Source organism: Centroberyx gerrardi, chromosome 12 (assembly GCF_048128805.1).
Source record: "Centroberyx gerrardi isolate f3 chromosome 12, fCenGer3.hap1.cur.20231027, whole genome shotgun sequence".
NCBI classification, from domain to species: Eukaryota; Metazoa; Chordata; class Actinopteri; order Beryciformes; family Berycidae; genus Centroberyx; species Centroberyx gerrardi.
Genome location: NC_136008.1, coordinates 1,501,996 through 1,519,458, shown reverse-complemented (window position 1 = coordinate 1,519,458; position 17,463 = coordinate 1,501,996). Strand labels below are relative to the sequence as shown.

At 41.9% G+C, this 17,463-nt stretch overlaps 1 protein-coding gene across 1 annotated transcript; it reads left to right on the top strand.

Moving 5' to 3' along the window:
- The first annotated feature begins 5,628 nt into the window (after nt 1–5,628).
- Nucleotides 5,629–13,821, top strand: cmtm7 (CKLF-like MARVEL transmembrane domain containing 7). The gene is made up of 5 exons (XM_071910367.2): nt 5,629–5,823; nt 7,738–7,914; nt 8,856–8,954; nt 10,911–10,992; nt 13,387–13,821. The coding sequence occupies exons 1-5, from the start codon at nt 5,710–5,712 to the stop codon at nt 13,398–13,400; spliced, it is 486 nt and encodes a 161-aa protein (XP_071766468.1). The 5' UTR covers nt 5,629–5,709; the 3' UTR covers nt 13,401–13,821.
- The last annotated feature ends 3,642 nt before the right edge of the window (nt 13,822–17,463 follow it).

Below are 17,463 nucleotides of genomic sequence, written 5' to 3'. Positions count from 1 at the left end.
ATAAGGAAAATATCTGATTCGTGAACCTGTGTCCATGTTCTCCGGTTTGCAGGAACACAGAGAACATGAAGCTCCTGGATATTTCCTCAGCATCACATGGTCTGATCTGCTGGACAGAAACACATGAGACACATGAGGACAGACACTGTGGGAGTCTATAGCGTCATGGCAACAGTGGGTCAGGTTTTCCCAACATGAGGGTCGGGGTCCCTGTTCAGGTCCTCTGATATGAAAATAGGATCCATAGAAAAAGTTCCTTGATATTCAAAAAATGTTTGCTAATTTATGTATTGAACCTTTATTCATCCAATGTCACACAGTTTTCACTCATGTTATTGTTGCTCCAACCTCAGTATGGGGGTTCACCTGGTGGATTTATTATGCTGTCCACCAGGTGGAGCCAGAGATCTGCTTTAAAACCGGTTGTCTTGATGGAGTAATCTGTCTAAATCATTTATTCCCAGTTTGTCCATCATAGTTTGGCTGTAAGAAACATTTTCCCCCAGTTTTATGACTTTAAAGGAAAACATGCACTTCCTAAATTGGTTGAATCAAGACATGCATCAACTATCTCATCTTTTCAAAGAAGAACAGGAGAGAGCTGATAGATCAGTGGGACAGCTTGTATTTACATATTGCCTCCAACAGGTGGCGCTCAACAGCATGAACACAAGCTGCGGGCGGTGAGACTGATCTGAAAACAGTCACTCCCACTTTGTGCATCAGTTTGGATATAAGCAACTTTTATCGTGTTTAATAACTTTAAAGAAAATATGATCTTTCTGAATTGGTCAATACATTTATCAACTCCACCAGATGGAGACGGATAATACACAGCTAGGCTAACTAGCTTACCAAGCTAGCTACAGGCTAGTACAGCTAGATTGTATTGTTTCAGTTAGCAGCAGAGCGCTAGGCTTCATAATGTTAGCTTCTCCTCGCTTACCTCTTGTGTTTTTCACTGGGCTTCAGTCTGATGTTAAGCTGATAATAATACACAGGCAATTTTTTAGGGCAAATTTTGGGCACAAATTTTCCAGCAACAGGCAACGAGTATGAGCAACTGGGAAATGAGCGAGAGCAACTGACAAGTTTGACAGTTGGAGAGAAAATGGATGAAATAACAGACACTCATTCTGTACCTTGCCTCCTCTTTGCTACTGACATGTAAATTATCTAAATGTAATTAATCATTTTATCAAGAGTATCAGTAGCAGTTGGACCATTTCAAAATATTTCAGGCTGAGGACAGGTCACCTGACCAGTTTTCTTGTCTCTGATTGGTTGATGTTGAAACCTCTCTGATGAAGCTGGGCTAGATTTCAAACTGATAGATTCTTTTCAGTGAGAAATATTTCCAGCGAAGCTTGTGACCCAAAGTTACCCTGAAACACAGCCTGTGTATCTTCACCTCTACTGAGCCAGAAACAGTGGTTGTTTGGCTCCGCCCACTGAGGTTTAACTCAACCAATCAGATTATTTCTGCCTCTGAACAATATTTGCTGAACGACAGCAGAGTCAAACACAGAAGTGTTTTCAGTAGAAACCTCTGTGGTTCTGCTGCTGATCTCAGGCTTCACTTCCTGCTGCTGCTGCAGGTGCTGTGTGTGTGTGTGTGTGTGTGTGTGTGTGTGTGTGTGTGTGTGTGTGTGTGTGTAACCACCTTGTGACCAGTGGATGTGGTTAACATCACAGCACAGTAACTCCACACCAGCTGCTGGATCTACAGAGTTAACCAGCAGCAGTGAACATGTCGTCCCTCCCCGTCTGGGCCCGTCAGGAACAAACATGTCTCCCTGTTCTGAGCCGGGACTGCGGTTCCTCTCGCAGGTCGCCTCGCCGTCGGAGAGGCCGTTCAACGCGCTCTTCCAAAAAGCGAGGCGAACAGGCGGCCTGCAAAGCAAAAAAAGAAAAAGCCGCCGCTAAAAAAGACATCCTGTGTGATCGCACTGAAAGAGTTCTTCTTCAAAATGAGATTTCTAGAAAACGAAAAAGAGCATATTCCGGTCTAATTGCATGTATATTTGTATGGATATATGCGCTCATGTATGTGTATATATGTCAACATTCTCAAATAAAAAAACATTTGACACACAAAATGAGATTTCTACTGTTTGAAAATAGCTCACATCCACTCTAAGAAAATGATTAATAACATGAAGTTTAAACCAGATGATGGTACGTTTCTAAAGGACAGTAAAGCTGCACTGAGCAACTTTGCCGTTGGTGCTCCAGATGACAGGGAGAGGAAACGGTTTGAAATTTAAACGTCCCACATGGTGTAAAGCAGGACTCCCTCTCCTCTGTGATGATAAAGGAGTTGGATGTGTATCTAAACATGGTGAAAGCATCAAAACTAAATCCACACAATCCATATTAGAAAAGCGAGCCTCTAAACGAGCCGTTTGGACTTCCGTAACTTTGTGGCGTCACAAAGGTTCGCTCATTATCATTTCTGTAAGAAATAATAGACTAACAAAGTGTTTTTTTCAAAGCGGTCGAGCGGTCGTCATCGTTTATTACCGGAGAGTTTTCCCTACCTGTAGCCGCCGGGCCGCGGCGTCTCACGTTTCGCTCTCGAAACGGTTAGCCGATCGGAACGGAGGGTCGTGAATATTAATGAGCCTTAAAGACACGGAGACAGAAACGGCCTGTTCTTGGTAAGGCTCAGAGAGATGCTGGAAAATGAACGTGGAGAAATGGATTGAGAGTGTTTTTGGTTCATGACACCACACACACAGCTTTGAATGGACAGAAAGACACAAAATAAAACTCTGGACAGTGAGGATATGGAGCTTTAAAGACTTCAATACCCAGAAATCCCATACGGTGACGTCAGTAAACGACACACAGCAGCCTGTAATTGCGTCACTGATGCCAACTTGACGACTTTTCAGACCTTCCTGCTGACTTCATATCTCAAAAGCGACTAGCGATGAATGGAGCGACTCTGTCAGAACGCGCTACTGTGTCGACTCTCAAAGCGTTTGGCGATAAATCTGCTGTCTGATGTCGATGCACGAACATTTGCTTCCACAGAGGTCTAATGATCCCAAACAGCTTCACAGGTCCTCAGCTGACTAAATAATTAACAGCACAATGTGATGGTGCTTTTTAAAGGCTAGTAAGGAACTGAAGTCTAACTGAATGAGACACTTTTTACACACTGGATCCTCTGGAGTTTACAGATATTGAATAATGAACTTCAGGTAATGACTTTCCCTCCTAAATCAACTGATAGTGTTTTGGAAATTAACTCTTCACTGACGGGGCAATAATTCAATTTTTACTGTTACAGATCACAAACACACTAACATACTGTATATCTGCAGGTGTCGATACGGTCTCTGATCAATACTAATGACCCGGTGATCACTGGGCCAGCTGCTGAGAGACTGCTGGCTTCAAAACTGATTTTCAACACAACAAACATCAGCAGCAACATGTTGCGTCCTGAAAGTGACACTTCCTCTTTCAGTTTCCTGTTGAGCTGCTGCTGAGTTTTAGAGAGTTGGTTTCAGTCTGAACTGCAGGGTGGATCATTAAAGGATAAGGCCGGTGTTTGTTAATGCATTGCTTACCGTCAACAAATCCTATGAAAATAACAAAATCAGCAATGGTTTTGTTTTGCAAGCAAGTCTCGTCCATGTAGTCGGTGCACCGGGCCGGCCGACTTTTTCCTCAAACGACTTAATAAGCCGACCGTAAACACGTTTTCCATCTCAGGAAAGTAGTTCCGTAGCACAGAAAATAGTCCCCGGCGTAATGAAGAATTTGTTCCCGTTTGAATTTGATTTGGTAATAACTACAACAGTCTGACTTTTCGTGGTAACAGTTAGCGATTTTTAAAATGTGAACTATGTCTTTGTGAGCTGTATTTAAAGGTTTTTAGCTTACAGTTGGAGCCAATGACTTCTGGGTTGACGGCTAAAAAGGGAACGTGGGAAGTCAGAAAGTAACGGGAGGAGAGCAAACACATTGTTGATTTTGTTATTTTCATAGGATTTGTTGTCGGTAAGAAATGCATTAAAAACACACCGGCCTTATCCTTTAAAGGAGAAACTGTTCAGAGGCAAACTGGAGAACAAACTGCTCCAGTTATAACCAATAAGCCTCTTCTAGGTTTACTTTCTCATCTATTTAGTTCATATGGTTATTTTTTGGGGATATTTGATGAGATTTAGGACAAAGTTTAAGCGAATGGATATAGGGCGTTCCTTACTCTGATTATGTATATGAAGCTGATGCAGACACACAATATTATACAGGATATTATATTATATAGTTTTGCTGTGATATTTTGATAGTTTCCTTCTAAAATGTATAATAGGATTATTTTTGTTCTTTCTCACAAGGGATATTCTCCAAAATTTTTGCAAAATAATTTCATGGCAACTTTTTTTGAGGATAATTAAGGTAGCAAAACTAGAAGAAACTTTAGCTAACTTAAGTCCTTGTTGGACAAAATGCTGTCATTTTTTCAGACTGGATCCTCTAGATATTAGAGATATTTAACTCCATTCTGTTTTTATTCCTTCCCACTGTGCTGTGGTGAAGCTGCTGTATCAGAGCTGCTGCAGCCCGCAGACTGATGACTGAACACTCCTGTTGTTTCTGTTTCTATGAGGCTCCGCTCTGCTGCTATGAAAGCTGCACTACTGTTTCCTGACAAAACCCAAAACCCCACCTCCTGAAAAACAGCTGCGTCAAGCAGGACTCAATGAACCACAAAGAGACCGGAAGTTACATGATTTTTCCTTCACAATAAAAGCGGGAAATTTGCAACTAAACAACAAAAGCAGTAGTAGTATTGGGAGTACAGAACAACAAAAATCTAAAATACCAAGCGGTGGCTGATGCTGCCTTCAAGTGCTCTTACGACTTGTCGCACATTCAAGTGACTGAATAGCCCAAACTCGACCTGTGATGAGACTTGTTTTTTTTGCCGTTGTTGTTTTGTTTTAGAGATGAAGCGGCACAGATCTGCTTTCTGCTGCTGCAGCAGAACGAAGAGGAGAAAATGATGCAGTTGTACAGGATATGAGTGACGAATAAAAGTTAATCAATTCATTAGTACAGATTCCTGTATATGAATATCTGCAGCAACTGATAATGTAATTCCTGCCAGATAATGTAATAACTTGTCAAAACATAATAAAATGTCCCCTTATATCCATAAAACTGTAATAAAACCTGATATCTAACACTTTATTACATTAACCATCAATTATTACATTATGAGGGGTGTCATTTTTTTAAATTATTATTATTACAATATCAGTCTGAAGATCTTATTATAATATGAATGGGTTTAATACGTTTTTGGCCCATTTAGAGACATGTTATTACATTGTGAAAAGTTATTAGGCTTACATTATCTGTTTCAACAATGTCTGCTGTGAAATGGACTTTATGGAAAAAAGGTATTTTATTCTTTCTTTAATTCTTTCTATATTCTTTACACGAAATACATGTATTCTTTATGCTCTTTACACCTTTGTACCCAATATTACTTGTCAAAAAGTTGTTGTTTCTATTCGGGGCTTTTATTTTGAAAGCAGCAACCGGAAGTCTTGTAGCTTACTGTGTCTGACTTGACGCTGGTCAGATAGACTAGTACAGATGAGCTAGTCGACGCTGGTGCTCTGCAGTTTAGTGTAACTTGTTAAATTCTAACCTCACACATCAGTAACGGTGTTTACAGCCATCATGTCGCACACTGTCGTCACAACAACAACAACAACAACGGGCACGAGCTCGGACGGGTTCCTGAACCTGGGCTACACCCGCTCCATACCCGGACTGCTGAAGATAGGACAGATGGTGAGCTGTCGGTCCGCATGCCTTCGGGATCTAACGGGGTTTCAGAGGATAAACCTGAAACGGATCTATCTCTCTCTGTCTGCGGGGACAGTTCAGCGCGTGAGGCTGCAGGTCTGGGATGGAAATACTGTTGAAGGCTAATGTTAGCTGAGAGTGGGATGTGTCAAGCTGATGTAGGTTACATGAGGACAGGGACAGGAGGGTGTTTCCTTTTAAGGACAACTGCTTCAATTAATGGTTGTTGTTTGTGTTTTTTAATATAATTGATTTTTGCATATATTTTGTTAAAGGAATAGTTAACCCAAAATGAAAGTTTGGTCATTCTCTGCTCATCCTCATGTCAGCTGTGTGTGTGTCAGTACAACACACGGCTAGCTAGCTGGCTGGCACCGCTCCAGGACAGCAGGAGTGAATGGAGACCGCTTCTTTACAGTTCCAGAAAGGGCCGAAAAAAAAAAGACTGTTAAAGCCCCCGTGAAGTGTCATGGAGAGCGTGATGTGCTTCCGTATTTTTCTGAATGAAACAGAAAGTTAGGGCGGGAAGCGTCAGTGGGAGGGGCTTATTTGAAAATCGTGGAAGTGGGCGTGTCAACGTCAAACCGGCTCAGATCAAACAGGGGCGGAAATACACAGCGGAATATTCAAATCGCTCCTCTCCGCTCACATGGGGGATTATTTTGGGGGGTCGCGGGATGGTTGTCAAAAAAAAAAAAAAAAAATTTGATAAATATTTTTGGAGTGATTTTTCCATTAAATCTCCCATACCAATGATATAATGTAGTCATTATAAAACAGATTTGAGTGAGTGAGTGAAATGAGTGTGTGAATGCTAATGCACGCTGAGGAGAGGCCAAGAAGTCGTCTCCTGCAGCTCGGGTGGCACGGTGACAGCTGCTCGGCCAAGATTAATAATATGAGAATGTCTTGGCCCTAGTTTTTGCCTATTGCCATTATTCAGCTTGTAAAGCAGTCGTGTCGCATCGTTCACAATGAGTTGTGCTGTCGGATCTTGAATTAAAACTCGTAATTAAAGCCAAATTGATTTAGACTAGTTGTTTTGTATATTTTTGGTCAGTAATGCAAGGTTTGTGTGCGTCTGGTAGCTGTCGTGTGTGTTTGGTAGCTGTCGTGTGTGTGTGTGGTAGCTGTCGTGTGTGTTTGGTAGCTGTCGTGTGTGTGTGTGGTAGCTGTCGTGTGTGTGTGTGTGTGGTAGCTGTCGTGTGTGTGTGTGGTAGCTGTCGTGTGATAGTAATTCCTGGGACAAACAAACAGGGAGCAGAGAAGCGTGTGTTTGCAGCCGAAGTGAAGCGTGTCGAGAGGGACGGGGTCGCGGCTCAAAAAGGTTGAGAACCGCTGCTCTAACACATACACACATAAATACATACGTAGATACACACATACGTACGTACACATACACACACAATAAGAGAGGCCAGCTGCTCTGTCAGTGTTGTTGTAGTTCCTGCTGTTCGCCTGTAGAGGGCGACAGACATCACAACGACTTGATGCTCCTTTAAAGTAGGAGCATTTAATTACAGTCCATTTACTTCTGTCTACATCTAGTTTACATTTCCACCAATCATTTTGCAATTCATGCTGTATGTCGGCTAATTAGATTTTTAAATTCCAAACTTTACGGTGTCAAACCTAGCTTGAACTGAGCTGCTGTCCTGCTGAATAAAAAGCCGTGGAAGTGACAGTAAAGTGTTTCTGAGGATTACGCAGAGCGGAGCGTAACGCAGCGCGGAGCTGAAAACAGAAAGTTTGTTTCCTCTGATGGATTCTCTGTTTTTCACACCGGACAAGAACGAACGAACGAAGGAGGAAAACGAGCGAATAACTTTTTAAAAAACAGCGGTGTTGTCCTTTAAAGTGTTTCTGCTGTGTGTGTGTGTGTGTGTGTGTATTTCCCAGGTTGCACTGCTCATCGCCTTCCTGTGCGTGCACTGCGCGCGCGGCTGGCCCAGCTGGGCCGCCTTCCAGTTCTTCCACGTCGTGACGCTCTGGTTCCTCATCGCCTTCCTCATCTTCTTCCTCACGCACCTGTTCAGGCTGCAGAGTAAGATCCCCTGCATCAACTGGGCGCTGACGGTGAGTCAACATCAAACCACGCTCCTCTTCTTCTTCTTCTTCTTCTTCTTCTTCTGCCTCTCAAACCCATTCGATCATTCTTTCAGTGGTAGGCTTGGGCCGATGTTTGATATTATCGAATATCGCGATATTTCGTGAATATCGGCACCATGTGTTGCTTAGATCACAATTGTACAAGCTGTTGCACTTATAAACCGGTAATCTACTAGTGGTAGGATAGTAAAAAAAACAAAAATAATCATACTTGAAGTGAAAAATAAGTTTTCCCTTTTCCACAATCAGCCCGTTTTTCTGGAAACAGCAGGAATGAGCAAATGACACCAAACGGCGTTGTTTCCTCCAATGCTTGAATAATAATATCAAATTTGTAGGCTGTTAATTATTATTATAATTACAGCCTAGATATTTGATGTAATTTGTAAGAAACTAAATAAAATACCCCTCCAGAAAAAAGGGGAAAAAACCCTGATAATATCGTGATATTTTGGTGGGACAGTATCGCAATATTACATTTTGGATATCGCCCCGAGCCCAGTGGTTTTAGTCCCGGTCGGTTCAGTCGGTTCAGTTCTCTCTGTTTTGTGTTGAGCTTTGTTTTGTCTCCTTGTGTTTCATTCTGCTGCAGACTGTACTGATCAGTTTGTTCTGTGTTTGATTGCTAATCAATTAGATCTAGTTTGGCTCGCTCTCTGTGAAGTCCTTAGAGACAGACTGTGACATGAACTGGACTTCCCAAGTTCTGCAAACAGCTTCTCCATGTGCTAAATCTTCTGAATTTATATTTCATGAACTTGCTTGATTCTTTCATCGTTGGATTATAGGAACTTAAACCTGCCAAAATCCAGTTGGTAGGATTCAATATTCGAATGTTTGATACGATATTTAAATGAAATGTTAATCTCTGTCTCTGACCCGGACCCCCCTGTGGTTCTGTGTTCCAGGAGTTCATGCACTACGGCGTCGGGACGGTCCTGGTGTTCATCGCCTCCATCGTGGCGGCGGTGAAGAGCTGGGGCGTCTCAGCGCTGGTGGCCGGCTCGGTACGTAACGCCGCCGCCGGGGCACCTGGGAAAATCTGGGGGAGGCGTGAACACACATGAGGCGGTCCGCTTCCTTTTTACTGCTGAGCTCAGATCAGATCAGATGAAACTTTAATGATCCGGAGAGAGGCAGAGGAGGCAAAACAGAAGAGAAATGAGAATACAGCAAATAGTGAACATAATGCAACAAGAGAACGTATTAATTACAAATACAGAATAAAGTATTAAAATATATGCGTTATATTATGAATGAGGGTGGCAAAACAACAACAGTATAAGTTAACGTACTGAGACAGAAAAAAATGCAAATGAAAAATATGTATATGGAAATATACCAAATATATACAATTTTGCAGCATGAAAAAATGTAATTATAATAACATATCACTGTCATCATCATTGATCACATTCGCATCAATGAGGAAGATTTGAATCCACTTTTCCACTTCTGACTCTGAGCAGAAAACTCAAAGTATTGATTAATTCCTTCTGAATGAAAACTGACTCAGTAGACATTCATACTGTTAGTTTGGGTCACTACAGAAAAAGAAACACACACTCTTTACATTTGTGGTGACACACACTGATGAAAGTGTGTAAAGTCAGTGTAAGGAGGAGTGTGTGACAGTGTGTCTGCTGTCATGTGACGGCGCTGCGTCTGACCGGCAGCATTAAACCACACAGCGGCTAAACTCAGACACACCGTTATCTTACACTCCACATCAGACGGGGTGTGTGCAGCTGATTTGGCCCGGGAACAAACCGAAAGTCACGAAGAAGAAGAAGTTCACTGCTGCTTTCTGTTAGGAGACAGAAACAGTTAAAGAGCTGATGGCAGTCATTCTGAAAAGTCTTTAATATTTAATCTGGGGTGTTTTTTTTTATCATGTTTATCTCTGTCTGTCAACATACAAGTCCCAACGGTTTCAACCAAAGATAATGTATGGTTTAGAAGATGAGTCACTCTGTAGGTAGACAAGACAACAGTAAACATGTTGCCTCCCAGTTCAACTACTACAGTCTGTTCTGTGAACCAGAAACTACTCAAAACAAAAATGTTACCGTTATTTTTGTCTTGTGTGTAATTTGGTCTAAATAAACCTTAATGTACCAGTGGCCTATTCTGAACGCTCTTGCCAAATCCGACATAAGCACTCTTCGATAAGAAATTTAAATTTTTGGCTTCTCAAATACGTATGATTTCATGTCAGTTGTTTCTTGTCAGAAAACTGCATTAAAAAACTGGAAACCGCCTCTTAGAGAGTCGACTCCACTCACGTCTGTGGTTCCTGGAAACAGAGGCAGAGTGAGACCTCTTCACTCCTCCTGTGTTCCCCTCCGCCCTCTCCTCCCCCTCCCCCTCCTCCCTCCTCCCTCCCCTCCATCCTCCCCCTCCTCCCTCTCCCCCCTCCTCCCTCCTCCTTCCTAACATCAGGAGGAATAATCAGGGAGGAAATGGGCGTCGCCGATCTCACATTTGCTTCTTCACTGATAACATTGTTAGGCTGAAAAAATCTGATTATGAATCTCGTCCCGTCACCGCTCCGTCCTGAACCACAGCTGCTTCTCCCACATCTTCCTCCTTTACTTTTAATATGCTTCATCAAACAAAAACAATCCTTCCTCCTCTCTCTTTAGCTCTTCTTTCTCTCATTTCCCCACCCAGCACTCCTCAAGATTATTTATTCCATCTATTGTCAGGCTGCTGTGACCTCTGACCCTTGACCAGTGTTGGGGAAAGTTACTTTTGAGTTGTTCTGGATAAGAGCGTCAGATAAATGTTATTGTTGTCTGTCCTGTATTGTGCTCCTGTGTTATTTCTATTCATGAAACACAGTGTGGTTTTATGATCACTACTACCATCTTAGCTCGTTGTTGATATTGTTTTTAATCTGTCAAGTGTGTTTGGTGTAAAATTTAGTCTGAGGTGAATGTGACGCCTGCTGTGTGTTGCAGGTGTTCGGCTTCATCGCGACGTTCCTGCTGGCGGTCAGTTTGTGGACGTCTTACCAGGTGACCTGCGGCGCCCATCAGACCGGTACGTCTGTTTCTGTAAAGTCCTGTCGCTGCTTTCAGCTCGCAGCTCGAAACCCTTTTCACACTTCTGGATTCTACGCGACGTAAGTCTTCACAGTAGGGAAACTCAGCAGCGATGGCGGCGTTTATGAATATGGAAGACACACTTTTGAGTATTTTCGTCCTCATTGCGATATCCACCAGATTTTTCAACAAAACACATCGTTCTTTAGGTGGACCGGTTTTCGATTACAGAAGACGAAGCTTGAAGAGCTACAAGCTGTTTTTTGAGAATCACCTCCACGACTACGAAGGGAAACCATTTCGCTGTGCAAAACAGTATTGACGTTAGTTGCGTAAAATATATTATTAAAGCTAAATGATATAACGCTAACATGACTGACTGAAAGAAATGAAGAATACGTTACCAGCTACGTTACCTTTGACCCGCATGACCTGGTAACGTTATTAACAAGCGTTAGGTAACGAGACAAGAGATCGTACGTACCTTGCGTAGAATCTGGAAGTGTGAACTGGGCCTGCACACGAGTCTCTGGTAGATCGTCCCGTTGGTCAGCTGAGCTGTGAGGTGACGAGAACTTCAACACCAAAATCATCCATGTGCCTCCAGTATGTGCTCCATGCTAACACTTTAGCATACACTATGTTGAGTGATAGTAGCTCCATGCTAACACTTGTGGAGTGGAGATTTTTAAAAAATGAACTGTTATGTGGTCAGGTGTGTGTTTATCAAGTATTTTGCAGCAGTTTTGAACGCGACTCAGGCAGTCAAACTGCAACTATTCGTTTTATACGTTATATAAGCTACTACAGTATACATATATATATATATAGTTATATAAGCTACTATGAATTGCAGTTTGCTATTTTTCTTCACCAGCCACTTTGGTCACGTTGATGAGGAGTTAAAGTTTCTACTCTTTCCCTCTACTTTCCTTTAAAGTTTCCTTCAAGCAGCTTATTAGCATGTTAGCATTCTACATTGGCGTTAATAATTCAGTCTTAACCCGATCAGGGCAATACTCTGATTATTGAAACTGTCATGTAAATATCTTCATCTGATTACCTTCATCAGATAATCATCATAATTGGACTAAGTGGGACCTGGTTAACAGACAGATTTCTGCTCAGTCTTTCCATTCATCAGGGATGTAAACGCCTCAGCCAGATTTCTTTTGGTTTTTTCAAACTGCATGTTGCTCTCCAGACACAGAAACCTGGATGTTGGATTTACAAAGCAAACAGCGTGGAGCAGAACTGAAGCCCAGAGCGGCCATGCTGCTCACAGCGTTTTTTTATCCTGTTATCTTGAGATCGGGTTTAATTATCTCGATATCTCCAGATAATAAATGAGTGGTTCTGCTGAGCCAGGCGGCCTGATGGTGCTGCCAGTGAACTAGAACTGACGTCAGAAGGAGAAATCACGACTGATCAACGCAGTTACTTTAATGAAGATCTGACACGGGCAGAAACTGCAGCCACATCCAGTAAATCCTGATCATGAGAAAACAGTTTGATATGTGAAGATAAATACGTTTTGATCTGGAGATAACAGGATTAAAAAAAAGTCTGATCAACCAGCCGCTCTCAGCTTCTGTAGTGAAGTGAGGAGCGATAAACTCAGTTATTAGAGAAATCACATTACTTTGAACCATGTAAATCAGTGGTTCTCAATGTGGGGTCCCGGGACCACCAGGGGTCCTTGAGGGGGTTCCAGGGGGTCCAGCAGCAAACTGATGAATTGTTAAACTTCAGCATTATTTCATTTACAAGAAGTTAAGTAGAAGAATGACTGTTCTGATCATAGTTTCTGTTATCTCTCTGCCTGCAACACAGACAGTCATGGAGTTTATCTGACAATAAAAATATTCTCAGATTTGGGTCAGAGAGACAAAATCTCATCACATGGGGGTCTGTGGCTCTGATGTGGACTAAGATCCTTGATATGAAAAAGGTTGAGAATCACTGATGTAAATTATGTAATGCCTTAAACTGATTGCCTCCAGTAATCTGGCTGTTGGTGTGCATATTAACATATTTTCAATGAGGAATGCTAACGATGCTAATAAGCCGTTTAAGGAAGGAAACCAGAGGAAAGTCAACATTTTCTCCAACAATGAGGCGAGTGTCGGCTCGAGAAAATAATGTTTCCCTTTAAGTCATAATAAGGCATGTGAGCAGGATCCACATGACAAAAATTATTTTTGCTTCAGTATTTTACCCTATCTTCCCTCTCTCTCTCCCACCCTTTCTCCTTCCGTTCTCTCTCCTCTCCTTTCTCCCCCCTTATATTTTTCCCTTCCCTTCCATCCTTCCTCCCTACCTCCTACTTTCATTCCTCTCCCTCCCTTCCCCCCATCCTTCCTTCCCTCCTTCCTTCCCTCCTTCTCTCCAGGTGCGGCTGTGTAATAAGGGATCAGACATGAAGTAAGCAGATGGCTGTGTTTGTAGCTTGCTGTGTCCCGGTCATTTTCTGCCTAGCAACCGCCCGGATAATTACTGATTGGATTATTATACAGACTGCAGAGGTAACGTGAGCCTATCAGAGCAGCAGTGCTGATCCAGGACCAGCCATCACTCACTACAGTCTGGAGGAAAACACAGACATCCTGGATCAGCACCTCTACCTCTGATACGCTCGGTAAATGTTAACGTGTGAGAGTGTTACGGCAGCAACAGTATTGTGAACAAGTATGCATAGCTTCAGATTTTCTTTTTCTTTTGACACTGAATGTTATCAGACCTGCAGGATTTCAGTGTGATCACATGATGCATTTTGATGTTAAAGATGCTACATTTAGCATTTTAGTCTGCAATATATCATTATCAAATTAATATTCCTACCTTGGTGTAATGACTGTAAACCAATGAGAGCGTGGTGGAGATGATTGTTCTCCTCTATTTCCCTCCAGTAGTATTGTTAGTTCTAGTGTTTCTCCACATCAAGACTACATTTCCCATCAGCCCCGTTGCTTCCTACCCCCCCTCCCCCTCCCTGAAGGGGATCAACATGTTGGAAGTGATTTCTCCATCTTCCTTTCCCTCCTTCCAAAGAACTATGGAGGATGCAGAGTAGAGGCTGATAGAGGTTGACAGGCTTCTCAGCGATGGTCTCATTGGTTTATGTTAATTATACAAATTTCCCAAAATTAATATGGTAATGATTTATTGATGGTAAAATGAAACATGCAGCACCTTTTAACTAAACTGAACTCCATCTGTCTGGATGGAGCCGCACTGCACCCACAAACCATCACATTGTCACCATAAGCTTTGCAGTAGATAGGGACCTTCAACTTTCAGAGTATTTATTGAGCTCATGCTGCCTTCAAGTGCTCCTCGTAAGCTCCTACTTTCCAGTTCACAAGTCGTAAATATGTCATGGGGGTCCATTTAATTGCTTGTGGTTGGAAATAATCACAAAATGGACCCAGTGACAAAAAAAGTTTTTTGGTGGTAGTTTTAGAAATCAAGCGGCAGAATGAAGAAGAGAAAATGCGCATGAGGCATGTAATTAACATTTCTTATAATTCATTAGCCAAAAGTTGCTATACATCTGTACCAGCAATTGTTGACACAGTTTCCATACTCTCTGCCATTTCCCTAAAGACCTGCCTTGTAAATATCACATCTGAGCAATGTAGGGATTATGGAAAGTTCCCAGTATTATTACAACTTTACTGGGCTCCTCATGGGTCCAAAAATTCGTAATTACAATATTCCCGACAGCACCTGAAGGCAGCAGAGTATCCGCTGTGAATATCAATTTGCTGGAAGTTCTGTACTGAAGGTGACAATGCAGCATTTATTAGTTTCACTCCAACATGCTGTTTAGATGTAACTATCTACTTAGGATCTGATTAACTGTCCTTTGTGTTTTTAAACTAGAAATTTAGCTTGAATGTCACAGGAACGGAGTGGATAAGGGGAACAGCAGTGCCATGCATGTCTATCAGCAGCCTGAACTTATCCTCAGTTTATATTTTGCTTAGTCAGAAAGCACATCCCTAAAATAGTTTTAAACGATGCCAAATACTGTTCAAATTGAATTTAAAAGTGATTAGATGTTCTCCAGCCAATCAGAGCGTCTGTGCTATTGAACGGAAGTCTTCTTGAAAGAACACAGATAATTAGCAGAGGTGTATTTAAATGCACTTTGGCTTTTTAGTTCTGCAAACATTTCTCAGAGGCAGAAACAGTCTGATTGGTTGAGTTAAACCTCAGTGGGCGGAGCCAAAGAACCTCAGTTATTCTGGCTCAGTAACATTAGACTGAAGCTCAGTGAAAAAGACAAGAGGTAAGAGAGGAGGAAGCTAATATTATGAAGCCTAGCGCTCTGCTGCTAACTGAAAAAATACAATCTAGCCATACCAAGTTATCTAGGTTAGCTAGTTAGCTAGCTGACCTTCAAGTTCACTAGCCATACTAGCCTATAGCTAGCTAGGTAAGCTAGTTAGCTAGCTGCTGACCTTCCAACATCATGAATGACATGATCATGAAAGAATGAAAAATTTAAATTTAGATTTAGACTTCTTTCTTTGCCATTTAAGTTTGTCAGTTAGCTAACTTGCGTTCTGAGGTAGGACTGTGGCTCCGCCCACTGAGATTTAACTCAATCAGATTATTTCTGCCTCCAGAGCAGCTCTGCTTCAGAGAAATGCCTGAAGAACTAAAACTCTTATCTGCTATTTAAATCTGGCTGTCGACCTCATCATCAGTGGGTGTGGTTAGTGATGAAGTCGGTAACTCGTATTAGAAGACGGGGAATCCCGGTTCTGTGAAACTGAATTGTACTTCAGTCAGAGATGTTTCTCTCCAGATGAAGTGTGAAAACTGCCCTGCTGTTGCTCAGATGCCAAATACTCCAATGTGACACTTAAGATATTGCACTTGTCTTCACATTTGGACTGTGGCCTTATTTTCTCTGAAGGAACACAGTATCCAGGGATGCACCGATATCTCTGTTCCAGATTCCTAGAATTAACTTCTAAGTGTCAGCCAACACCGATCATTGATCTAATCCATCGCTTTTACTGAAGAGTGAAGACTTAGACCATTTGTTCATATGGGGTTACTGGACAAAAATATATTGGATTTTAGTATAGAGGTAATTTTCTAATATGATAATCTATTTTAGCTTGATATTCACCAAATATTCTATAGCAGTTTCAGAACCGGTGCATCCCTTACAATGTAATACCTAGTTTTAGTCATTAACTGTCCCAAAACATTTCTATGGAAAGTAAAATACTACTGCATTATATTTTACAATTAAGTTAATTGAGATGTTTTTTGTGCCGGCTGACTTTGGTCAGTCTAGCCACATCAGAGGTAAAACGATGTGTTTCTGCCAAAGATATTTTCTTTGATGGTCCAAGACGTTAAAACTGCTGCATGTAGGCTGCTTCACTGTAACTATCCAGCTGCTGTATTTTACCTTTGGGTCTGGACCGGTTTTCTACAGTTACATAAATGCTTTATTTCCTGTAGGGATGCACTGATACAGCTTCTTAAATGCTGATACCACTTCAGATTACTAAACTTGAAGCATTGGCAAATACTGAGCAATGATCCAATTCGATGTTGACTGAATATTAGGGCCTAAACCGTTGGTCACTGGACAAAAAAATTGAGATATAATTAATTTTCTCTGTCAGAGATCGAACTTCCCCAGAAACTAAAGTGTCAGTGTTCTTCGATGTCTGACATGTTACACATGACTCTGGGTATTGTATTTCAGTATTGGAGATGTTTTCTTTAACTAATACCCCATTTTCCGTTGGTGTCGGCTAGGGATGGGACGATTCAAAAATTATAATTGAGAAATGTGGATACAAAATTACAAAAATGTGACAATATGTATCGTGGAGCAGAAAAATGAATCGCGATATTAGCTACATTTTATTCTGCTGTAGTAATCACAAATCCACATGGCGTATCGTGAGATAAGCAAGATCGTCCCGTCCCGAGTGTTGGCTCAGTATCCGATACTGGTATCGGTATTGGATATATGTATCGGTGCATCCTTTATTTCTGACCTAAACCTAGGTTGAAATTGTCGCCAAAGTTTTGCCTGGAACCAGAATGAATTTAGTTTTGTCCCGGTGTTTTGTTGAGACGTCCTCACTGAGAGAACCTGTCCAGCTGTGGTTTAAAAGGCTCTGAGCTTCCTGACTTCAGCGGAGTGTCGTCAGCAAAGAGACTGATCCACAGCAGACATGAGCCTGGGCGACAGAGGCTTTATTTAAAGGGACAGGACACCATCAGGTTTAGCCTCTCTATGCCTGCTGTGCAATTTGGTACGTGGGCTTTTGAGGGAAAGGGAGACGGGCGGCAACATGTGTGACGTTTCACCACCAAAACAACAGCATTCCAATAAAGTCACTTCGACCGCTAGTTGCCGATACTAAGCCGGGATTTTCACATAAAATCCAGAAAACAAGACTTTGACAAGGATCTCTTCCATTGTAAG

Coding starts and splice junctions, on each gene's coding strand:
- cmtm7 (XM_071910367.2), top strand. CDS start 5,710: ATGTCGCACACTGTCGTCACAACAACAACAACAACAACGGGCACGAGC. Junction 5,824..7,737: donor TGCTGAAGATAGGACAGATG/GTGAGCTGTCGG, acceptor TGTATTTCCCAG/GTTGCACTGCTCATCGCCTT. Junction 7,915..8,855: donor GCATCAACTGGGCGCTGACG/GTGAGTCAACAT, acceptor TCTGTGTTCCAG/GAGTTCATGCACTACGGCGT.